The sequence below is a fragment of the Myotis yumanensis genome, unplaced genomic scaffold (genome assembly GCF_028538775.1).
Source record: "Myotis yumanensis isolate MYYU_CA2020_CCGP unplaced genomic scaffold, mMyoYum1.0.hap1 SCAF_3, whole genome shotgun sequence".
Taxonomy (NCBI): Eukaryota; Metazoa; Chordata; class Mammalia; order Chiroptera; family Vespertilionidae; genus Myotis; species Myotis yumanensis.
Genome location: NW_027223754.1, coordinates 208,450,321 through 208,475,412, shown reverse-complemented (window position 1 = coordinate 208,475,412; position 25,092 = coordinate 208,450,321). Strand labels below are relative to the sequence as shown.

At 58.5% G+C, this 25,092-nt stretch overlaps 1 protein-coding gene across 1 annotated transcript; it reads left to right on the top strand.

Moving 5' to 3' along the window:
- The first annotated feature begins 630 nt into the window (after nt 1-630).
- NPTXR (neuronal pentraxin receptor) lies at nt 631-25,092 on the top strand. The gene is made up of 8 exons (XM_070408851.1): nt 631-682; nt 831-921; nt 3,115-3,240; nt 4,204-5,146; nt 17,126-17,351; nt 18,454-18,701; nt 20,565-20,744; nt 21,140-25,092. Exons 1-8 carry the CDS (start codon nt 631-633, stop codon nt 21,362-21,364), a joined length of 2,091 nt encoding a protein of 696 aa, XP_070264952.1. The 3' UTR covers nt 21,365-25,092.

The window sequence follows — 25,092 nt, the reverse complement described above, 5'->3', positions numbered from 1 at the left end:
CAGCAGAAGGACAGAGCTGTCTTTCACTGGAGGAAGGCACTGCGGGCACCTGCAGAATAAAAGCAAAGAAGTAAAAAAAAAAGGGTGGGGGGAATGAACATGTACTGAGCCCCTGACATGTAATATCAGTGTGTTAACTAGCCAGTGAGCTAGTATAATGAGGAAGGGGGTAGCATGCATTGGGCACCTACTGAGTGCTAGGCACTGTGCCAGGCCCTGGGAGACAGAGCAGCCTGGGGAGAAATGGTCTCCGCCCCTGAGTGCCTGAGAGGCCTTGCACAGGGCATCTCATTGGTCTTACCTAAGTCTCGTTTCAACCCTGTGAGGGAGGGACCATGACCCCATTTTCTATCTCTTCTTTTTTATGAGTTTATTTGAGCCAAACTGACCACACAGGCTCGGGACCAAGCTCTCAAGTGCTCCCAACCCCATTTTATGGATGAGGCGGCTCTGGTCCTGGGCAGCCTCCATCTCTGGGTAGAGACTGGACCCTCAGAATGGTGGGGTCCAGGAAGGACACCCCCGAAGAAAGGGGGTTCTTTGGCTCACAAGCTCACCCCAAAGGGCTTGTCTTCATTCGCTGGGGGTTTGAGTAGCCACGAGTGCTGGCCCCGGAGACAGGGAGACGGGATGACGCGGCTGGTCGCTGCCCCGGAGGAGCTCACAGTCTTGCAGGACGCGGGTGACGTGGGAGATGCTGCAGTGGAGGGGAGCACGGGGCTGAGGGGCAGGAAGAGGGTGTCCGTGTCATTGGGTATCTGCTATGGACCAGCACCCAGGGAGTGCAGTCCGGAGATAGTTAGGGTGACCAGCTGACCCCATCTGCCCAGGACTGAGCAAGTCCCGAGATGCAGGACTCCAGCACCGAATCCGGAATGAGGAGGCCACCTTAACCCTGAGTGCAAAGTCTGTCTCCGGCAGGTGCCTGTGGCAGAGCCTTCCAGCCACCTAACGAGCGTCCGTTCTCTGATTTCTTTGGAAATGACTTTGTAGTCCTGGACGGGTAGTTCCACTGGTTAGAGCAGTGGTTCCCAAACTTATTTGGCCTACCGCCCCCTTTCCAGAAAAAAATATTACTCAGCGCCCCCTGGAAATTAATTTTTTTTTAATTTTAATAGCAATTAAACAGAAAGATATATGCCCCCAAATGCACCTGTGGCCATCACCGCCCCCCCGATCGCTGCAGCGCCCACCAGGGGGCGGTAGCGCCCACTTTGGGAATCACTGGGTTAGAGCATTTTCCTGATGCATCAAGGTTACGAGTTTGATTCCAGTCAGGGCACATACGAGAATCAACCAATGAATGTGTAAATAAGTGGAACAACAAATCTCTCTCTCTCTCTCTCTCTCTCTCAAAATCAATACATACAAATTTAAAAAAGAAATGACTTTGTAATGGTCTGAAGGTTTTCCCTGCTCAATTCTACTTCCTCCCCCCTTTTTTAAATGTATCTCATTTATTGAGTAGCTATGTTGTGCCATGGACTTTACTAGACGAGGGCAAGGAAAGAATATTCTTCCCCCGGCAGAGGTGTAAGGGAACTCGAATGGGTGGTGAAGAAGGAGACAGTGAGCGCCCCTCAGGACCCTGAGACCAACTGCAGTGATAGGGGCTGAGGTGCATCCGACAAACCCCCACTTGGAGATGTCCCCTCAGGAGGAGAGGCCCAGGGGACCTTGGAGAGCTGCTCCCTGGGCGGGGGGGACGGGGGGGGGGGGGAGGTGGAGAAGTGGGTCTTCACGGTGCAAGGGGTGGACTGTGGCAGCCCTGGAGGGGCACGCTCAGCTCCGCCTTCAGGGACGAGCTTGCTGCTCCGCTGCACGCACCTCAGTAGACACCCTGCCCTGCAGGGCCTTCAGGACCCACCCCAGCTTTTGTTTGCTTTCAGAGCAGTTTTAGGTTCACAGCAACACTGAACAGACAGCAGATGGGTACAGAGATGACACCCCCGTCCCCCTACACATGCACAGCCACCCCCACTACCAGCATCTGGGACCAGAGGGAACATTTGTTACAATCGATGAGCCTACAGACACATCATCACCCAGAGCCCACAGGTTCCATTAGTGATCGCTCCTGCTGGTGCACATTCTGAGGGTTTGGACACATGTATCTACCATTGCGGTATCTTAGAGAACAGTTCACTTCCCTAAAATCCTCTGTGCTCTGCCTATTCATCCCTCCTTCCCTCCCCCCATAACCCTTGCAACCACCGATCTTTTTACTTTCCCCATAGTTTTGCCTTTTCCAGAATATCATGGAGTTGGAAGCAGGCAGCACGTAGCCTTTCCAGGCTGGCTTCTTTCACCGAATCACATGCAGTTCCGTGTCCTCCGTGTCTTTTTGTGGCTTGATAGCTCATTTCCTTCTAGTACATGTGGTGAATACTAGTCCATTGCCTGGATGGGCCACCGTTTGTTTATTCATTCATCTACTGGAGAATATCTCGGTTGCTTCCAAGTCTTGGCAGTTATGAATGCAGCTGCTATAAACATCTGTGTGCAGGTTTCTGTGGAGACAGCGCGCCAGCCTTTGAGGGGAAGCCACCTTCTTCTGGGGCAGTTGAGCAGGAAAAGGTACTAGGGACTGGGCATTTGTGCAAAACTTCCCCTAATAGACGTTCTCGGCCCCAGAGCTTCCTGGTGGGCCGGCCAAGGTTTGGTCAGATCTGCCCTGAGGTCTGAGGCTCTCCCTGCCGGTTCTTCCTCCTCCCCTTTTAGCTTTCACAGGCCTTAGTCCCCATCTCAGTGTCTAACCCCATCTCAGTGCTTCCTGGGGGACCCAACTGACAACCCTGCCTCTAAAATCAGTCCGCAGTCCATCCCGTGCTCTCCACCATCATGGCCTCCGTGCCCCCAGTCCTTTTACCTGGAGGCTGATGGCTCCTACCTGGTCCCCCAGGGCTGTTGCCTCCTGAGCAATGTTCTGGTCTCCCCACCACCAGTCCCGTACAGAGCCCACCCGGGAGCCACGGTGGTCCACGGCCCCAGGCTGAACCTCTGCCGTTCAAGTCAAGAATGTGGGTTGGAAGGGAGACAGGCCTGGGCTCCCCGGCCTGGGTGGGGCGTTGGCCAGTGACTCCCATGAGTCCCACCCCCTCTCCTCTATCCCAGGCGGCGGCGGCGGTGGCAGCGGGAGCATCCACAGCCCCCGGTGCCCTCCCAGCCCTGGGCACCCACTCTGGGCAGGAAACGCCTCCTGGAAAATTGCAACAGGAGGGAGTGGGACTGTGAAGGAGGGTAGGCTTGAAGTTTTTAATTGCAAAGTTAATTTGCAACAAAATATATATAGACATTTTTGACAGGAGACAGTGAAAGGCTCCTCCACCACCCCCACACCGCGTCCCACTCCCATTCCTGCTGTTCCTCCAGGGCCGGGCCCACATGCCCGCCAGGGGCTGCCATCCTAATGCAGGCGGGGGGGCGGGGGGGGGGGGTGTCTTCTCTCTCCGTGGTCTGTGTCCCCAGAACTCCGCTACCCTTTGAGATCACAGGAAGATTTTTAATAAACATATATACTTTATTGATTTCAGAGAGGATGGGAGAGAGAAAGAGAGAGAGAGAGAAGCATCGATGATGAGAGAGAACCACCGACTGGCTGCCTCCGGAAAGACCCCCACCAGGGACCCACCGGGAACCCACAGCAACCCCGGGCATGTGCCCTTGACTGGAATCGAACCCAGGACCCTCCAGTCCTCAGGCCGATGCTCCATCCACTGAGCCAAACCAGCCAGGGCAGGAAGATTTTTTTTTTTTAATGGGGGTGGAGGGGAGTGAACTCTGTCCCTCACGAGGTTGGGGTGGGAGGTGAGGTCAGAATCTCCAGTCCCCAGCCCCCAACACTGGTCTCTTTCTTCCTGTCCCCACACCACCCAGGACCGTCCCACAATGAGCGTCCAGTCAGATGAGCCTGGGCCCCAGTGCTGCTGCGAGGACCCCCTGTGTGACCTGGGCAGCAGCCTGACCTCAGGGGGCCTCAGTTTCCACGTTCTCACTATGAGCATCTCCACGGTGAGGCTCCACTGGGACTGAGGTTGAGGCTTGCTCTGGGCAGAGCTGGACAGGGGGGTGAGGGGAGGGGCTACCCACAAGGGAGCTGTTGGCAATCGGTTTGGGGAGGGGGCCAGGCACTGGAGGGGTGGGGTGGGGGTCGCCCTGGAGTCCCGCGGCGAGGCCATCCGGTCCCCTCCCTCTGCGACCGAGACGGGAGAAAGCTCTCAGCGCCGCCACCTGCCCCATCGCATCCCGGCGGCACCCCCACCTCCCGCCCGGCGCGGAAGGGGTGCGGGGCTGGTCCAGGGCTGTCCTGGGGGACCGGCGGGGCGGGGCCGCCGCGCCCGCTCCCCTCCCCGCCGCCTTCCTCTCCTCGCCACGCCGGGGCTCAGAGCGGCGGCAGCAGCGGCCGCGGCCACATCCCCGGCTCCGGCGCCTCCCGCTCCCGCTCCCGCTCCCGCTCCGGCCCCGCTCGGCCCCGCGCTCCCGGGCCCCGCGCCCCGACCCCGCCGCCGCGCCTGCCGGGGGCCTCGGGCGCCCCCCCGCCCGCCTCACGCTGAAGTTCCTGGCCGTGCTGCTGGCCGCGGGCATGCTGGCGTTCCTCGGTGCCGTCATCTGCATCATCGCCAGCGTGCCCCTGGCGGCCAGCCGGGCGCGGGCGCTGCCCGCGGGCGCCGACAACGCCTCGGGCGCCGCCGCCGCGTCCCCGGGCCCGCAGCGCAGCCTGAGCGCCCTGCACGGCGCGGGCGGCTCGGCCGGGCCCCCGGCGCTGCCCGGGGCGCCGGCGGCCAGCGCGCACCCGCTGCCGCCGCTGCCCCTCTTCGGCCGCTTCCTGTGCACCCCGCTGGCCGCCGCCTGCCCGTCGGGGGGCGAGCCGGGCGACGGGGCGCCGGGCGAGCGCGAGGAGCTGCTGCTGCTGCAGAGCGCGGCCGAGCAGCTGCGCCAGACGGCGCTGCAGCAGGAGGCGCGCATCCGCGCGGACCAGGACATCATCCGCGAGCTCACGGGCAAGCTGGGCCGCTGCGAGAGCGGCCTCCAGGACGCCGGGCCGCGCCGCGACACCATGGCCGACGGGCCCGGGGACTCGCCCGCGCTCTTCCTGGAGCTGGAGGACGCGCTCCGAGCCCTCCGGGACCGCCTCGACCGCGTCGAGGTGAGCGCCACGCCCCGCGCCCGGCCGTCGGGGAGCAGGCGGGTGGGAGGGGCCGGAGGGCACCCGGGGTTCTGGCCGCCACCGAGTGAGGAACCCGGGGAGACCGCCTGCTGGTTTCTGACCCGCCGGCCTCCCATCTCCCAGGGGAGGGCGGTTCCTTCCCCGCAGGGAGAAGGAAGGACCCCCTTAGGGCACATGGGTCGGCTGCTGACACGGTGACCGAGGCAGTAAGCCTCAGCTTACGTATCTGTAAAGTGGGTATAACAGCGTCCACTTGCGGTGAGGACTGATTAAACCGTAGGGGGGTAAAAATGCGCGGCACCTACTAGGACCTCATTATATGTCCGTTCGTTCTCTTTCAGACAAAGCAGCCCAGCCCCCACCCACTCCCAGTGGTCAGGAGCTAGGACTCGGAACCCCCTCTCCTGCCCAAGAGGGAGGATCAGTGTCCCATAAGCCATCCCCGCCTGGGCGGTACCCGGGACCTAACCTAAGGGCAGGAGCTCAGATGGTGTCCTCCCGGGCCGGGATACCTGGAGGCTGGCAGCTCGGGGTGGAGACTGGGTGGAGAATGGGGTTCCTCCTCTCCCACTCGCCTTTTCAGACATTCCTGGCTCAGGCTGGGAGCCAGATACCAGAGATCTGACCCAGTAGCCCCTGCTGGCGGTCATGTGATCCTGGGCCAGTCTTTCTCCTTTGATGCTGCCAGACCCCTAGCTCCCTGTGAGACTCTATTTGGGGCCTCCAGGAGGGGGAGCTGGGCGGACTAGGACCGACAGGCAGCCGGGAGACACCGACCACCCCCAGCGGGTCAGGCGCAGGGAAGGGCGTTAGCGACAAAGTTGGATCTGTGAAAGGAGGGAGAGAAAGAGGCCAAAGCCCCCGCTGCCCCCTTTATTCCTCCCTCCAAACCAAGTGCCCCCCTGGCAAAGGCAGAGAGGAGAGAGGCTGAGAAAACACAGGGACTCCCCTCCCCGAGGCTCTGGGTTCAATCTCTGGCTCAGCAGCACAGGCGAAGGCACCTGGAAGGCTGGCCATGCCCATGGTCCCGTGAGGGACCCTCCAGAAAGTCTGTGCTGGTGTCAGCACCCACCCCACAGGGTGTCAGAGCGTAGCCAGGGAGCCGTCACAGACCACCCTCTCCTCTTACAGGTGAGAAACGGGGTCTCAGAGATCTCCTGAGGTGAGCGACAGGCAGGAGGAAAGCCCAGGGTGGGGGTGGAGGGTCTTGTCGGCCAGGCCAGCATCCCCTTTTCCCACTCCAGCTCTGGGGGATTTCTAGGATGAGAGCCAAGAGAAAGAAATAATAATAATAATAAAAACGCTGTAAGTCAGCAGTGAAGGGGAGCCTCAGTTTTCTCACCTGTATAATGGGGACAATAATAGCACCCACGTCACTGGGGTGTTATGAGGAATAAGTGAGTTAATCTCCGTGAAGGACCTAGAACAATGCGGGGTGGAGGTATGCTCAGTCCGTTTGAGTGCCTGCTATTTTTAACACTAAGCTATCACATTACTAACTTTTTAAATGGCCAGAAATAAAAATGGGAACAAACCCTCCTTTTAGGAATAGATTCTATTAATGTAAAAAAAAATTTTTGGTTTTTAAATAACTTCCTCTTGCCTGCCCGAGCCCCTGCCCCCACACCCAGATGGCACCGTGGCTCCTCCCATGTCTGGGGCTGGCAGGGCTGGGCTCGCTGGACCTGTGCCCCCAGCACCTGCGCCTTTGGCAGGGTGGGCCCTCACTTAGCCTGCTGAGGTTGGGGCTGTCCTGGTGGCTGGGACTTGGCACTAGGTCCGCCTCTCAGGTCGGGGAAGCTCTGGCTTCCCTACGCACTCCCTCCTGCTTTCTGAGTGCAGTGGACATGGGGGGAGAGAGGCCACCTGATCTTTCCGAGCCTGGCTGCAGCCAGGGCCTGTCTCTTCGGGGTCTCTGGGAGGAGCTGGGGTCTGGAGTCAGACTCTTGGTCTCAGCTGGACTCCATCCACCTGTTAGACATCGTTTAGTTTCTCTGTTCCCTCTTCCTCCAACATCCTCAAAAGGATGCCTGCAGATGGTCAGGGATTCCTTTCTCACCACACATCTCTTCCACCTCGGCACACGGTGGCGTCACTGAAGTTGATAAACTGAACAAAACGTTTCAGTCCTTATCTTGCTGGACCCCTCTCTGACCTCTGACCCCACTGATCATTTCCTCCCACAGGCTTCCATGTCCTTGTCCTCTGGGCACCTCCCACCCACCTCTCCTCCCCTCTGCCTTCCTGTGCCCTGCCGGGGTTCTCCTCCTTCAACATCCGCGCCTCTCCCCGCTCTCATCTCACTTTCCCTGGGTGAGCTCGGCCACACCCAGAGGCTTCCAACACCCACTCTGCTGTGATGCCCCAAACCAGCTTCCTCCCCAACCCAGGTTTCCCTCCTGAGCTCCAGACCAAGGACCCAACTGCTCCCCCTCTGGGTGTCCCACCAGCCCCCGACCCTCGTGTCCCCGCCTTAACCCGGGTCCTCTGCTTCCCAGGTGTGCTCTGAGAAGGCAGGCTGGGGTCCTCCGCCCTCCTCCTCCCACTGGGCCTCGCCTCTCTGTGGCTCCTCGCAGCAGCCTGTCACTGTCTCCCTCCCCCAGGCACATCCTTCCACCTGTCCCCCTTCAGACAGCCCCAGGGATCCCCCTTAAGGCCACCATGGGGCTCCCTGGGACTCCCTGTGGTGCCAACTCCCCAGCCTGCGTCCAGGCTGCCATTTGGGATCTGACTGTCTCCCAGTTCCTTCTTGCCTCTGTCTAGGTACACCCCCCGCCCCCCCCCACCCCCCCTGCCCTCCCCCACCCGCCCTCAGCATATCCATCCTTATCATCTAAGAGTGTTCTGAGACACCTCTTCCCAGAGGCCCTCCTTGATCACACTCTGTCCATGTCATCCCTTCCCCACCCCCCACCCCCACCCAGGCCAACTCCCAAAGGGGAGGGAAGGTCACGCTGGCCCAGCCTCTCTCTCCAGGCCTCAAGCGGGAGCCCTGTGTGAGGGCTTGGGAGAAATTGTTTGTCTTCATGTTTTTATTTTTGTTGTTACTGCTGTTGCTGTTAATGGAAAAATGTCAAAAGTATTTTTTCGGGGGGGGGAATCACACTTAATCCCCCCATGTCATGTTTTGCCGCTTCCTCTCGGTGCTTTATCCCAATGCAGACGATGTTCCTGAGCTGCCAGCACTGCTGGTAATTACCACTTAGTGCCGCCGTCATATCCGGGGTCCGTCGCGGGCTCTGCCTTCCATTGGTCCCCTGAGCATCTCTTTTGTTGCTGGGAATGTAGGTGGTTTCTAATTCTTTTTCTTCTGGATGCTCAAGGCAGGGTCATGCCGGGCAGATAGCTGTGTGTTTTCTCTTTAAGTCTGCTGAATGATTGCTGCAGGCTGAATTCCCAGGGGTGGTGTTACTGGGTCAGAGGATATTGACTGCTTGTGGCTGTGGCCAAGAACCACTCTCCAGAAGGGCTGGACCATTCATGTGGCCACCGGCCAGGTACACATGCTCCGGTGTTCCGTTTCTGCACTCATTTATCTGTGAAAGCAAACTTCAGGATTGATTTCAGCAGTCATTCTTTGACTCACACCACATCCTCCACCCAGCCCAGCAAGCTGGCCGCGTCCTTCCATCTTGGAGTGGGAGCCACAGGAGACCCTGGACTTAATAACAAGTACAGCTCACACGGAGCCCTTCCCAGGGAGCAGGCACTGTACATTCTCAGTCCTCATCCAGTCTCTACGAGGGAGGTGCTATTCTATCCCTTTTTACAGATGAAGAAACCAAGGTTCAGAGAGGCTAAGAAACTGGCCCAATGTCACACAGCAGTGGCACCTGGATGTGACCCTGTCATTGGCCCCTGAGCCCTTGTTCTTCATCATTAACTCTAGATCCATCTGGAGGGGACAGACCTCACTACCTTTAGGAGAGTGAGAAAGACAGGCTAGGGCAGGGGCCCTTGCTGGGTAGTGCCCTGGCCATTTCTGCCTCCGAGCACCCAGAGCGAGAGTGATGAGGGTCAGTACGCAAAGGCTCCTCCTGCTGGCGAGATCATCAGGAGCACCGTGTGAGAGCCTCAGTGATCACAAGAACAATGAGAAGTAACACTGATTGGGCCCTGACTGCATATGTATGAGCTTAGGCAGTCTTCAGCCCGGAGCAGGCTGTACACACTCCTCATACAGATAAGGAAGTGGAGGCTCAGAGAATGTGAAGGAACCAGAGGCAGGCAATCCCCACCCCCCGCTTTGCTGTCCTCTCTATCAATGGGCCAGATGCTCCCTAAACACCTTTCAGCTGTCAACTGTCTCAGCAATAGGAAGCCCAGGTGGCATGAAGCCGAGAGCTGCTTGCTTGCAACTTTAGGCGGATCACTTTTCCTCTTTGGGTCTCAGTTTTTCCATCTTTAAAATGGGTAGAAGGTGAGGCCAGGTTCGGTCCAGGCCCTTTGGTCTCTAAATGGTGAGTTCTTGGGCATATGCACCCAGACTAGGAGTGGGGGCGGGGTGCATGTATGTGCAGCCCGGAAGCTTCCATTCGCCCACTCCCAGGCCTCCAGTTTCTCAGGGAAATCTGCAGATCAACACTGTGACTCAGAGAATCTGTTGGTGCCTTTGCTAACGTCTATTGGTTGCTTTTACTTTTCTCTTATATTGCTACCCCTTCTGGAAGCTTCTGCTTGTGGGGGCTGCTTCCCCTGACCAGCCTCTTTGGCCAGAAGGGGGCCAGCAGAGCGTGGCAGCAGAGGTTCTGCCCACTGGCCTTTTGTTTGAGGATGTGGAACCTCGTGCCCTCCAGCCACCTGCAGACCCCGATGCCCCCTCCCTGTGGCTGGCAGGTGCGGTACCCCCACTGGGAAACCCTTAACCCCTGCTCCTGCCAGTGTGGCACCTTCATTCTAGCAAGAAACCTGGTGTCTTGAGCCCCAGCTCTGCCACCTGCTGTGACCTCAGAAAATTTCTTCTTCTCTCTGATCCTCAGTTTCCCCATCTGTGAAATGGGAGGGGTGGGCAGGACCCCTCTTCCTGTCATTCTGCGCCCCTGAGGCCTTTCATCCCTGCAGGCCCTCATGCAGGAGAAGAGGCCTGCTGTTCCGAGCCTGACAGGGCCTTCCTTGTGGGACTTTTTTTTAAGGTATATCTTACATTCAAGATATCTGAGAGCTCACATGTCTTACTTATAAAAGACACAAATCTCAAATGCACAGCTCAGTGAAAATTTATGTATGGAAATACCATGAAAGCACCACCCAGATCAAGAACCTCCAGCAGGCTCCTCTGTGACCCCCCAAATCTGTGCTTCCCAAAGGCACCACGGTTCTGCTTCTGCCCCCACACCTCCTTTAACACACATTTGAACATCCTGCAGATGGACACGGCCGTATCCCATGCCTGGTCTTCCCGTTTCCATTATGTCTGACATTCCCTGGGTCATGGTGCGTGAGTCAGTGGCTGTTATTTCTCGATGCTGTGGAGTGTCCCTGTGGACATGCCTTCATGGACTTCCCCATCCCTCTTACGGATGGACATGTGCTTGTTTCCGGTTTGGGGTTGTGACAAATAAAGCAGCCGTGAGCGGCCTTGTGGTATGTTTTGGGGGCTGCGAGCCCTCATTTCTCCTGGCTGCATCCCGGGACTGGGATGCCCGGGCCCCGGGAGAGGCATATATTTAGCGTCAGGAGGTACGTATGGCAAACACTTTTCCAAAGCGGCAGCGAGCGTCTACACGCCCACCTGCGTGCGCGTCCTGCCAACCTGGGTTTGGTCATTTGAAAGACGCTCTCTCATGACTCATGGGAGGAGCACCTTTTCTACGATGACTGGCCGCTTTGTGAAGTCCGTGCCTGTGGGAGGTGGAGCGAGGTCCGGGACTGAGAGTGTGGCGGGTTTTCCCAGGACAAACTTGGGCACGTGATCCCCACTGGACGCTGGGGACACGGATTGCAGCCACCAACCCACCGTGGACGCACTTACGCACCCCACACACCCCTCGTGTGACTCGGGGGAAGTTAGGGTTCAGAGAGGCTGAGTGGCTTGCTCCAGGCCACACAGCACAGCCAGGATTTTCTATTAAAATGGTCTGGGGGGAGGGGCCTCCCTTTGCCGCATATTTTTGGCCAGGGCCCAGCAGGTGTGTGGGCAGGCAGGGCCGGAGGGAATTCCGTGGCCTTCTCAACAGGGAGTACTTGAAGGGGGAGGCGAGGGTCCGATCACTTACTCTGGGGCTTCAGGGAGCCTTCTCCCCATCTCCTGGCCTCTTTGTCCTCACATGCACCCGACTTGGCACCCTGGTGCACAGAGGCCCATTTATCTTCTTTTTTTTTTTTTTTTTTTTTTTTTGGTGTTAAGCCTCACTCGAGGATATTGTTCCATTGATTTTAGATAGGGAGGGAGGGAGGGAAGGAGGGAAGGAGGGAGGGAGGATGAACCATCCATGTGAGGGAGACACATCGATTGGTTGCCTCCCACAGGGGCCCTGATGGTGAGGGCGGGGAAGGGAACCCAGGTACGTGCCCTTGACCAGGAATTGAACCCATGACCTTCGGTACACAGGCTGATGCTCTGCCCACTGGACCATACCAGCTGTCTTCTTATCACAGCTCCAAATTGGCACAGGGCACCAGGACCAAAGATCAGGGTGGCTCCGCCACTCGCTCTCCTGCCCCTCCCCCACCCGGGGTAGGTGGAGGCAGCCTGGGTGGGCCGGCTCCTGGAGGGGAAGGCAGGGGACAGGCCAGGCCAGTCTGCGAGTCCTTCCCTGAGTCACCTCGCCCCCTGCCCCCGGCCCCCCGCCCCTCCACCCCTGACCTCTTGCTGTCACAGGGCCCAGTCCATCTCCAGCCGAGGGCGCTCCGGCAGCAGGCACAGCGGCCTCATTCACCTCTGGAGCCACAGCACCTGGCACTTACAAGAGGCAGCAGGGCTGAGCGCACCCGCTGTGCCAACCTGTTCTGAGCCTTAAAATTTAGTCCCACAGGAACCGTGGTGCCATTACTGTCCCACGGGAACCGTGGTGCCATTACATTTCTCACATGAGGAAACGGAGGCTCGGAGAACCTTGCCCCAGGCCCTGGCCAGTGTGGCTCAGTTGGTTGAACACCGTCCCATCGACTCCTGGTCAGGACACATGCCCGGGTTTCAGACTAGATCCCCGGTGGGGGGGTCGGGGGGGGCGTATCAATGTCTCGCTCTCACATCAGTGCTTCTCTCCCTTCCTCTCTCTTCAAAATCATTTTTTAAAAAACTGGGGTGCGGGTAGGCGGCCAGCGACGGGAGAACCTTGCTCAGTCACTCGCTGGGAGTTGGGTCGGGGCAGCCTGGCCCAGGGCCCACACCCGCTGGGGGACTAGTCACTGCCACCTGCTCTCCTGCCCCTCAGTCGTAGTGAGCGATGATGACAATGGTTAGAACATTCATCAGCCGCTTACTGTATGCCAGGCTTTACGTGTGTGCTTTCATTTTGTCATCACTTCAATCCCACGACATAAATGCATCCCCGTTCTACAGTTGAGGAAACTGAGGGTCATGGGAGCTGAGCAGCTGCCCAGGGCACAGATCCAGTGAGGGGGGGGCCTAGAAAGGACACAGGCTGTGTGGCACGAGTGTCAGCCTGTGCTTGCAACATTGTGCTGCCACATCATGGAAGGAAGGAAGGGAGGAAGGAAGGAAGGAAGGAAGGAAGGAAGGAAGGAAGGAAGGGAGGAAGGAGTTAGTGAATGAGGCCCCGGCCGTCCCTCAGAGAAGCCCCTTTTCCCTCTTCCTTGGAGCATCTTAGCTCAGGCGTCAGGGAAGCCGCCATGTGGAGCTGAGCAGGCATTGGCCAGAGAGGTGGGTTAGGGGCGGGAAGAGTGTTCTCGGCAGAAGGAGCAGCAGGTATGGAGGCCCTGGGGTGAGAGGGAGCCGGGCAGCTGGGGCCTGGGCGGGAATGAGTGTAGCTGGGGGTGGGGGTGGGCAGTGAGGGCTGTGCTCACAGGGCAGGGGCTGCTGGCGGGGGAACGGGACTGTTGAAGGACTTTAAGCAACGCGGTCGGGTTTGCAGGGAGGTGGCTGCCCCTGGCTGCCGTCTGGAGGGGGCCAGGGTAGGAGCCCAGGTGAGTGGACTAGGGAGGGGCCAAAGGGCCGGGTCTGGCCACAGCTAAGATTAAGGGTTAGATTCCACCCTCCAAGACTGATTTTGGATGTTCTCCCATTTTTCTTTAAAGAAAAGCATGGCAGCCCGGATGGTGTGGCTCACTGGTCGAGCATCGACCTAAGAACCAGAAGGTCATGGTTCAATTCCCAGTTGGGGTACATGCCTGGGTTGCAGGCTTGATCCCCAGCAGGGGGTGTGCAGGAGGCAGTCAATCAATGATTCTCTCTCATCATTGATGTTTCCATCTCTCTCTCCCTCTCCCTTCCTCTCTGAAATCAATAAAAACATATTTTTAAAAAAAGAGTACCATCCAGGCTCCTACCAGGCTCACGAAGCAGACCGTTCGCTACCCGCTGCTGCCCTCAGAGCCTCCTCACTCCCAGCCCCAGGTGCCCACCCCCAAGAGAGTGCCACCACGCCCTGCATCTGCGTGTATCTCTTCGTGCATTTTCATGCTTTTACAAATACGTGATCTAGTTTTGAATCTTTGCAACTTTATTTAAATGGTATCTAACTGTTCTTCTGTAACTTGCTTTTTTCTCAATATAATGATTAAACAAAAAGAGTTATAGCCCTGGCCGGTTTGGCTCAGGGGTTAGAGTGTTGGCCTGTGGACTGAAGGGTCACGGGTTCAATTCCGGTCAAGGGCATGGACCTAGGCTGCAGGCTTGATCCCAGCCGGACATGTGCTGAGGCAACCAATTGATGTGTCTCCCTCATGTCCATGTTTCTCTCTGTCTCTCCCTCTCCCATCCACTCTCTCTGAAAATCAACGGGGGGGGGGGGGGGGGGGGGGGGGGGAAATATCCTCGGGTGAGATTTATGGTTGGAGATGGAGAGCAGTTGGTTCCTCCACGAGATATTTAGGTATATTAGCGATAATAATAACGCTGACATTTACATTGCACTTCGTGTGCCACCTCTACTCTCAGTGCATTATGTCACCTCACTTAATTCTCACTGCCCTGCTATGAGATGTTATCACCCGACCCTTCTTGCTGATGGGGAAACTGAGGCACACAGCTTTACATAACCAAGTCACTGCGCTGGTGGGGCCAGGCTGTGGGCCCAGGCAGACGCCGCTGCTGCCTGGGAGCTGGGCCCCGTGCTGTCCTGGGCAGGGGTGAGCTGTGCAGGGGGTGGGACCCTGACCCTAAAGCCAGCACCTTCCCTCTGCTCCCCGAAGGAGATGAGGTGGGTGAGTCCTCCCCACATACTCCCAGCCTCGGAGCCACCCCGCATGGGCTGGTCCCTTGTATCCCGTCCCTCTGTGAAGCTGCCCCAAACCACAGTGACCCAGCCTGCCAGGCCCTCCCGGGCTTCTCACGGCCACTGAAACCTGCCGGCCCTCCAGGCAGGCAGGGCAGCCGGCGCTGTGCCCTCTTCGCAGACCAACAAGCTGAGCCCCAGACTGGCAGGGTGGAACTGAGGAATGGAACCAGGTCTAGAATCAGAAGGGCCTGGGCTGGGGTTTGGCTTTGTCACTTCTCGTCTCTGTGACCCTAGGCAGGTGACTTCACCTCTCTGAGCCTCAGTTCCCTCATCTGCAAAGTGGGCCTCCTGGTCTCTCCGTTGAGAGGGCTGAACTGTTTGCACAGGGCTCCTCAGTGCGGAGCCTGGCACAGTGCCTGGCGATGAGGAGGGGAAGGCGGGGGACAGGCCAGGCTAATTCTTATTATGAGCGCTAATGAGCCCAGCACGCGGGCGTGGAGCCGGACTGGAACCCGGGCTCTGCCTCCAGGCTTCGTGCAGCTACAGCAAACCCCCCCCCAAATCCCAGCACGACAGACGGCGGGGTCTGAGCCCCCATTTTCCTGCCTCACCAGGACCTGAGTGGGGGTGATGGCATATCCTCTCCCCCACCATCTTGGGCTTGGGGCCCACTTGGCATCCGGCTGGAAGCCCACGCAGCACAGCCTGCACCCGCAGCAGATGGGGAAGTGGGGGGCGCAGTCATGTTCTCCTGATTCAGTCACGGCGGGGAGGGGGCCGCACACGATCCGGCGAGCCCACCCCCTCCCTGGCCCTCCTGTTGGCGGCGGAGCTGGTGGCTCTGACAAAAGAACAGCTGTGAGCCCGGCTCCCTCAGCCTGCGCGGTTCCCTCGAAACCGTGTCTGTGTGAGCAGCAAGCACTCCGAGTCCTGCTCGTCCTGCCAGGTCCCTCTCGCTCCGAGGGAGGACGATGCGTTGCTAGAGAGAGAAGGCTTTGGCTGCAGAGGTGGCAGCTTTGCCCGGTCCATCGTAGAAAACTCAAAAGGACTCCTGCCTCAGTTTATCTGTCTGTGAAATGGGGACACTCGCAGTACCAACAAGAAAAGGAGCTGTCAGGATTCGTGAGTAAATACGTGTAAAGTGCCAAGGATGGGCCTGGCACACTCCTCAGATGTGAGCCCCTCATGCCAAGCTTGGCACCGTGGAAGGAGGGAAATGGAGGACAGAGCAGTGCTGGGACCGAGGACAGCCAGCGGCGGCACTGAGATGGGGTGCCTCTATGAGTTGCCTCAGCCCACGGTTTCCGGGAAGTCCAGCCCCTTCCAACGCAGGGTGTGGCTGGCCCTGTCCCGCCGTGGGCCGTCTGTGGTCAAGGGAAGATTCTGGAGGTAGCAAGCTCCCTGTCTGCTGATGTGTTCCAGCCTCGCAGTTTGCATTCTGCTTGTACAGTCCGAGCGGGCCTTTACTTCCTTTTTTCCATCCTGGGGGTGAACAGAGAGGGGCCAGTGGTCCCTGTTTTACAGAAGGGGAAACTGAGGCATTGTGTTCAGCCAGACCAGAGTCAGGATTCCTAGGACCCTGCGGGGTGAGAAGGGGCCTTCCGGGTAGTGAAGGTTAGTATGACAGGGGTGTCAAGGTCAGCCCACCTGCCCCCGATCTCGGGGTGGCGTGGCAGAACGGAGTACCAGTCCCTCCAGCTCCTCAGCCCCGGACAGGAATTGCAATAAACATGCTCTGCTCATTGGCATTTACCACTTAATCGTCCCCACAAACCTTCTAAACAGCGACAGTTGCCCCCGTGTTGCATGTGAGGAACCAGGGGTTCAGAGAGGTAGAGGCATTTGCTCAGGGTCACACAGCAGGCTGGTTCTCCAGCTGGACTTGAACCCTGGGCTATCTGACTCCGGAGTTGGTGACCTTAACCACATACCACCCTGGATGGCTACAGCACTGGAGCCCTATCCCAGAAGCCCCTGGGTCTGCCCCGTGCCAAAGCTTGGCGAGTGAACGGGTGAAGACGAAGACAGCCTGCCCTTCAAGGACCCGTCAAGGGCAGCTTCGGTCACGAAGGAGTGCGCTGTAGGTCCTTGAGGGCGGGAGCCAGGCCGCTCTCGGCTGCCAGCAGACACCCCCTGACCACAGTCGGGCTGGATTTGGATCCTGAGCTGTCTGACTCTATGATCTTTCATTTAAAGTATATTTTTATTGATTTTAGAGAGAGGGAGAGAGAGACAGAAACATCAATGATGAGAGAGAATCATTGACTTGCTGCCTCTTGCACGCCCCCTGCTGGGGATCGAACATGTAACCCCGGGGGCTTGTGCCCTCACCGGGAATCGAATCGTGACCTCCTGGTTCATAGGTCGACACTCAACCACTGAGCCACACCAGCCGGGCTGATTCTATGATCTTAAGGTGCCGGCTAGACACCCAGTTTGTTGCCTGAAGCTGGCATTGCTGGCTCCATTCTGCATACGGGAAGCTGAAGCTCACCTGGGGTCACTCAGCAGCGGGGGCGGGGGGGGGGGGGGGTCTCTGAGCCCCGAGTCCCTTCCCCTCCTTCCTTCCCCTCCTCCTGGAGTGACCTCACATACCCTTTCTCTGCCCCGAGAGCAGCAGGAGCTCCCAGCCCGCGTGAACTTCTCAGCTGCCCCCGCCCCTGCGCCCGTGGTGCCCACCGCCCTGCACTCCAAGATGGACAAACTGGAGGGGCAGCTGCTGGCCAAGGTGCTGGCACTGGAGAAGGAGCGTGTGGCCCTCAGCCACAGCAGCCACCAGCAGCGGCAGGAGGTGGAGAAGGAGCTGGGCGCCCTGCAGGACCGCATAGCCGGACTGGAGCACGGTGGGTCCTGAGCCCCGCGAAGGGCAGAGCAGGCAGGGCCTTGGTCCTGGGGGGGAGGGGGGGGGCGGGGGGCGGGGAGTCACTGGGAAAACATTTTCATGCCCTCCAGCTGCTGAAGATAGAACAGTGGGGAGGAGCTGGGAAACAGAGAGAGAGAATTGCTGGCTATCACTACCATTATTTTTTATCATTATCATTATTATGAAGTTTGTCTTTTCTGGCACCTATTATATATCGGGAGGGAGCTAAGGACTTGACACATCAGCTGTCACGTCCTTGTGGTTTAATCTTCACAAACCACAGAGGGATGGTACTATTGTTGTCCCCATTTCACAGATGGGGAAACTGATGCTCAGAGAGGCCAAGTGACTTATCCAGGGTCACACAGCCAGTGGGTAGTGGACCTAGACTTCAAACTGAATCCGATTCCAAAGTGCATGCATTTAAGCACCTCCCCACCCGCCCCACTCACACACACACACACACACACACACACACACAAAACATCACCTTCCGTGAATCAGAATTTTGTCATTTAACACCCGGGCCTGGCATGCCAGGGTGACAGAGCAACATGACCTAATGGACAACATACAGGTATGAGCATCAGGAGACTAGTTCCTGGTTCCCCGGCTGTCACTGACGTGCGCTGTGACTTTGGAAGTTGGCGTCCTTTCCCCAGGCCTCGTTTTCCTCATCAGAAAAGTAGAGATTTAGGGCTCATAAGCTCTCAGGGACCTTTCATCTTTGAAACCTTGTGAGGACCACCCATAGGGAATTATGGACAAGTTGGGGATACCAGGAAAACCATGAGCATTTAGCTGGGACTGGCTTAAATGTAGGACAGGAATTCTGGAGGAAGAAATCTGGGAGGCTTCCTGGAGGAGGTGGGCCTCAAGTTAGTCCTTGAAAGCAGAGGTGGAGAGTGAATTGTGGAGTGAAGGGGCCAAAGCAGGGACACAACTGAAGGGAAGCATAGCAGATGCCTAAGGACTAGTACACCTCTCCCCGTCCCGTTCTGGAGTATGCTCTGCCCACCACACCCTCATCAGTGTCCACTGACTCCCACTGTTTCCACCTTGTACCCCCCCGCCCCCTGCAGGGTCCTCAGCCTACAGCCCTCCTGATGCCTTCAAGATCAGCATCCCCATTCGCAACAACTACATGTACGCCCGCGTGCGGAAGCCGCTGCCCGAGCTCTACGCCTTCACCGTCTGCATGTGGCTGCGGTCCAGGTCGGGCGGCACTGGCCAGGGCACCCCCTTCTCCTACTCAGTGCTGGGGCAGGCCAATGAGATTGTGCTGCTGGAGGCGGGCCCCGACCCCATGGAGCTGCTGATCAACGACAAGGTCAGTGGGGATGGGCAGACCACAGGGATGGGGACAGGGGTCACCCTCCAGGAGCACCGCACTGTGCCGGGCCCCACACGGGGGTCCCTTTCCGTTCTCCCGCTCAGCGTACGCAGCACACGTGCCAGGCCTGCTGCCCGCCAGGCTGGGCTCCGGGGCACAGTGACAAGCCAGACCTGGGCTGGCTGAAGAGGAGCTCGAGTCCCAGAGAGGCTGCGGGCGTGGGGCTGCCATTTCCAGGGGAGGCGGGGGAGGCTCAGGAAGATTCCGTGACTTCCCCGGGAACCAGCTCTAGGAGCAGGGCTGGAAGCATCTGCCTCAGGGTCCTGCTCATTCTCCTGGACAGAGAGAGAGGTCCAGGGACCCCCCAATGGAGAGGCCCCTCCCAGGACCCAGCAGAAGCCTGCTATGGGTGCCCTGGAAGAGGCGGAAGGAGATGGGCCCAGAGGCGGGGAAATTTTTCTGAGACCCAGTAGGTCCTGAGAAGACCTGGGAAGGTGGACTACATCTAGACCAGTGGTTCTCAACCTTCCTAATGCCACAACCCTTTAATACCGTTCCTCATGTTGTGGTGACCCCCAACCATAAAATTATTTTCATTGCTACTTCATAACTGTAATTTTGCTACTGTTATGAATCGTCATGTAAATATCTGATGGGCAGGATGTATTTTCATTGTTACAAATTGAACATAATTAAAGCATAGTGATTAATCACAAAAACAGTATGTAATTACATATGTGTTTTCCGATGGTCTTAGGCGACCCCTGTGAAAGGGTCGTTCGACTCCCAAAGGGGTCGCGACCCACAGGTTGAGAACCGCTGATCTAGATCCTGCTAACCATGTTCCCTTCATCAACCCCGGGTGCCATCCTTGGCTCTGCCCGAGGTCAGCACTCAGCTCTTAGGACTTCAGCACCCTGGACAGGGCACAGGGCAGCCCCATTCCAGGAACCTCCTCAGTCCTTGATTCCTCCCTCCAAGCCTCTGCTCCTCTGTGCTCCCCACTCGCTTTCCCTCGTGTGGATGGGTCAGAGTCCATAGTCCTCCAGGTGTGTTTAGACGCCATGTCCTTGTTCCCACACCCCCTCCTCCTCTGGGACCAGAGTCTTATCCCCAGAAGGAGGCCTCGGCAACGTGGCACTGAATTGTGATCTCAGAACCGAGGAGATGAAAGAGCCCTCTGGGAGCTCCACATCCACAGGCAGCGAATGCCTTTCGCCTCACAGGCCAAGGCTAATCAATCAGCAGTGGCTTCCCAGAGCACTGCAGCGGGAAGATTCTGGGGCTGAGTCTAGGCTCGTGATTGATTAGCCATGTCTGCCCTGGGTAGAGGAGGCGGAGTGGCTGCATGTTGGCCATTCCTTGCCTGACCTCCTCAATTCACCAAGACCAAGAGGAAAGGGCAGACCCCACAGGGTCCCACGGGGGGGGGGTGCGGGGGTTGGCAGAGCCAGGGCCGATGCCAGTGCCCCGCCCGAGTCCACAGCGTGTTCCGCCACTGCCTGCACTTTCTGCGCCCAGCTGTGCACCGGGCACTGTGTGAGGTGTTCAGGGGAGGGTAGGATGGGAGATGCGGCTCCCACCCCACATGACCTTACAAGCCTGTGAGTGAATAAACTACCAGGAAACAAATGAAAACCAACACTGACTAGTCCCTTGTGGTCTGGGTGAAGCTGTCTGGTTAGGTCGTGGGGAAAGAGGAAAGAGTGTGGGGAATACGCTGGCTGGGGGGGGTGGGGGGGGGGGGTCAAGCCTTGGGTCAGTCCCTGGAAGGAAGGGCATGGTGCTCCTGGTTCCCCCCAACTGCTCCAGCCTTGGGCCTTGTGACCTCTGACCTGGAGCTGGGGGGTCTGTGTCCAGGTGGCCCAGCTGCCCCTGAGCCTGAAGGACAACGGCTGGCACCACATCTGCATCGCCTGGACCACGAGAGATGGCCTGTGGTCTGCCTACCAGGACGGGGAGCTGCGGGGCTCCGGGGAGAACCTGGCTGCCTGGCACCCCATCAAGCCCCATGGGATCCTTATTCTGGGCCAAGAACAGGTAAGGCTCAGGGTGATACCCAAGCTTGAGGCCCAAGTAGAAATCCCATCCACCCAGGGCCCTGAGGAGAGGGGCCAGGCAGAGGGACCCTGAAAGCACAGCAGTGATCACTAGGTCTGACCCAGCCATTGGAGACCTGCCCAAGGGGCTAGACTAGCAGCTTAGGGGCGGGGCTAGAACCTTAGGGGCGGGGCTAGAACCTTAGGGGCAGGGCTAGCAGCTTAGGGGCGGGGCTAGAACTTTAGGGGCAGAGCTAGCAGCTTGGGGGCGGGGCTAGAACCTTAGGGGTGGGCTAGAACAGGGGGGAGGGGCTTCCGCTGGGACAGGGCCTGCCTATCTGTTTTCTGCACCCTCACTCCATGTCCCTCTCCTTTTTCTCTGCTCTCTTGGCCCAGGATACTCTGGGAGGTCGATTTGATGCCACCCAGGCCTTCGTGGGTGACATTGCCCAGTTTAACCTGTGGGACCACGCCCTGACATCTGCCCAGGTTCTGGGCATCGCCAACTGTACTGGGCCGCTGCTGGGCAACGTCCTGCCCTGGGAAGACAAGCTGGTGGAGGTCTTTGGGGGTGCAACGAAGACCGCCTTTGATGTCTGCAAGGGGAGGGCTAGGGCATGAGGGACCACCTCGTCCAGGGCCCCTTCCTTGCCTGCCAATTTGGGGACCTTACAGGAGGGGGGCACGTCCCCCCCCCCCCAGCCTACCCACACACTGGCCTCCCCTCCTGCTCACTCCTGACCATGCCTTTCATTTCCCCCACCTACACCCCCACCTCCAGGAAGCCTGCCCTGCAATGCTGTCCCGATCCCACCTGGGTGAGTCCAGGGCCTGCAGGGGTGGGTAACAGTGCCCACCCCCTGACATTATACCACAGCCCTCTCTTACCCCCACCACACCCTCTTCCAATGACCACATCTGAATTCACTGATGTCAGCAGCATCCCATGGAGCTGTTGCCGGGGAGGGCCCACTGTCCACCGATGGCCCCCATGCAACAGGCCTGACCCTTCCCCTTCAGGGCTGCAGAGCAGCCCCTGCTGAGAAGGGGAGGGCAGAGGCCTAGGAGATTCAGACTGACCCTCCTCCCCTCTCCACCAGCTGCAGTCAAGGGCAGCGGGATCTTGATGGGCCCTCTACCCCACACCCACACCCCGCCTGTACCCACCCCCTTTCCTCCTCCTCCTTCCTCATTGCTTTGTGTGCAGTGGATTGAATGTTGGTTCCATGCCTGTCCAAACCCCACCTCCAGGACATTCCCTTCCCAGCTCTGGCCTGGAGGGTGAGGGGCCAAGACCCCAGGGGGGCACAGGGCCAGAGTCACCCCTGTGCCCACCCACAGCTGTGTCCACTCTGTGGCTAGGACAGGGCCTGGGCCACTTCAGCCTGAGCTAGGAGTGGCACGAGGCAGAGGCCCGGTGCCCCCGGGGACCAGGCCCTGGCAGAGCCCCATTACCACCCTCTCTGAGGAGGGAAGGAGCACCTTCTCACTGACCAGGATGCATCAGGTGTCTCGTCAGGTGTCATGCATCAGGAAGAAGCACACATGAGAAGGAGCCGCCCTGGTTCCCAGCCAGCTCTGCTGTGTGGCCTTCTCTCAGTCCCTGCCCTCTCTGGGCTAGCCTTCCTCATTTGTGAGCATTTGAGATGGTCTGTGATTTCTGGTGAACAGGGTGGGGCAAGCCTGAGAACTTTCCTGGTGACCAAGGGCATGGCAGGGGCAGGTCCTGGGTCGGGCAGCACGTGGGGCCTGGCTAGGCACGGGTCAGGGTCAGCAGCTGGCTCAGAGCGTCAGAGGCAAGGGCAAGGGGCCAGGCAGCCCCACCTCATGTGCATACTGAAAACACCAGCTCTTCTGCCCGCCCCCTCCTCCCCCCGGCAGCCTGGCACTCTGGCCTGTCTGAGTGCGTCTCAATGGGCTGGTGGCTTCCTGGTCCCCACCCTTGAATCCTCACCAGCTCCCACACAGGCGTGGAAGAATGTCAGAGCTGACAGGGGAGAGCTCAGAGAGGGCAAGTGACTTGTACAGGATCACCCAGCACAGTGGGGCAGAGCCCAGACTAGAGGCCAGGGCTCTGACTCCCTCCTCAGTGCTCTTCCCCCCACCCCATCCTGCCTGCCCTGAGGGGCTCTGAGTCCAGCCTACACCTCGAGGGGCCACACCTGAGAGGCCGGAATGCTTCCCAACATGACGACCCGAGCATCTTCCTCCATGAAACTCGTCTGGGCAGCCCCTACCTCCTGGGAGGCCTGACCCCTGGCATCGTGGTAGGAACGGGGAGCTGAGGACACAAGGGTCCCTCCCCTGCCAGTCACCTACCAGGTCTGGGCAGCTGCGAGCTACCTGACTCAGTGGGCACTGGTGCCTTTTGCCTACGTTTTGTTCCTGGTCTCACCCCCACTGCCCCTTAGCTTGAGGCATGACGTAAGAGCTGTGGACTGTGGGGGCTCTTCTGAGACTGTGGCCTCCAGCCCCCCAGATCCTGGTCCCCATTTAAAGAGTACCAGTAGACCTTTCGGCGCCTCCGGTCAATTATGCATGACCTCGGGCCACAGACTTGGAAGAAGCCAGGAGAAGGAGCGATGATGGCGTGCTTCAGCCAGAACCTGCTGGGATCTAGGTTGCCCTGGTAACAGCCAATGACATCAGCCCAAGTACTGGGTCAAGTATCTCCTAGTGACATGCGCTGTTGCTGGGGTGATGGCGGAATTGGGAACTTGTACATCAGGGGCATGGCCACCGGGCCGTATTGGGTTTCTATTTTTGTTTTAAGGAAGCAGCTGTTGTGAGGCCTTGGGGGAGAGAACGGGTCTTAGGATGGCGGTGACAGGACTTGCTTGGTCGCTTGAGCCCACCCAGAGGACATCCAGGCCCTGTGCGCTTTGTCATGGTGATGAGACACCTGATGCACCCTGGTCAGCCATCCAGGGGGAACAAGACAAACGGGGGGTGGGGCGCAGGCTCTGAGTCTGGGCCATTGGTGAGTGGCCTGGATCCCACTTCCATTCCAGGAAAATGACAGCCCAAGTCCCCACCCTTCATACATTGGCTGAGTGCCTGCTGTGTGGATGTCAGCTTTGATCTGCAGCTGCTCCCAGGCACAGCCAAGCAGGAAGAGGATCTAGAAGTGGGGCCCTGAGCTGCTCCTGTCTCATAGCAATGCGGGCTCTTACGTCATTTTAAGTGTCAGGCACTGTGCTGAGCACCCCCTGGGCATCACCTCATTTATCCTCACAGCGCTAGGACTCGCCTCATACACCTGAGGAGACGAGCACAGAGAGGCTAAGTAACCTGCCCAGTGTCGATCAGCCAGCAAGTGATGGAGCCCAGAGTTCAAACCCAGGCAGGTTCCCTCGAGGGCCCACGCTCAGCCCCGGGGACAGTCATCCCACACTGTGGGGTGGGATTTGAGCACCATTGCTCCCAGTGGGTTTCGGCCTGAAGGGCTGTGTCTGGCTCTCTTCTCCCCGCGCCCCCCCCCACCCCGCTCCCGCCCCAGAGTTTGAGGTGGAGGAACAGAGGCAGGCCTGGCCACCCGTAGGCCCAGGGTCCCCTTGGGGAGGCTGTGTCCCTCTGCAGTGCACCCACCCCTCCTCCACTGGCTGGAGATTCCAGGAGGCCTGAAAGGTACACTGCCCCCCAAGAACCCCGAGCAGGGCAGGGGAGGGGACAGCCCACGCCCTGCTCCAGGTGCTCACAGCTCTTCTCTGCCAGCCTTTCCCACCTCTGCGGCATGCTGTGCCCTGTCCACCTCCCAAGGGGCCAGATCACCTGCCACAATATGCATGACCTCTGGCCACAGCCTTGGACCGAAGGGCTCTTAGAGAGATGGGAGCCTGGAAGCCCTCATTTTATACATGAGGACACCGGGGGCCCTCAGCTGGGACAGCAGGAGACCCGAGCCCAGCTTTCTAACTCTGCGTTAAGTGCTCTCTCCACAACAGTGACCCCTCTCCCCAGAACTGGCCCCCTCTTTTCTGTTTCCCTGCACCTTTGCCCTGAACAAACTAGGGAAGGGGCCCCCTCCCAGAGGTGGGATCATTTTTTTTGTCCCAGCTGCTTGCCACCCCAAGTCCCCCTGACCCCTGACCTCTGACCCTGCTGGGTGGAGAAGAGGCTCACATGGGCCCAGGCTGAGCAGTGAGAGAGCCTGTCAAGCTGTTGGACACTGAAATTAGTGCATCCTACCGGTGACCTGCCCCCTCCCGTCCTCCTGGCCCAATTTTGTATATAGTGACGTGAGATGCAACGTGTGTGTGTGTGTGTGTGTGTGTGTGTGATATGTCATGGATTTTGTCACTTTTGTTTTTGTAAATTTGAAATGTTCAAAATAAACATGTTTACTCTGA

Coding starts and splice junctions, on each gene's coding strand:
- NPTXR (XM_070408851.1), top strand. CDS start 631: ATGACGCGGCTGGTCGCTGCCCCGGAGGAGCTCACAGTCTTGCAGGAC. Junction 683..830: donor CACAGTCTTGCAGGACGCGG/GTGACGTGGGAG, acceptor CCATCTGCCCAG/GACTGAGCAAGTCCCGAGAT. Junction 5,147..17,125: donor ACCGCCTCGACCGCGTCGAG/GTGAGCGCCACG, acceptor CCCCGAGAGCAG/CAGGAGCTCCCAGCCCGCGT.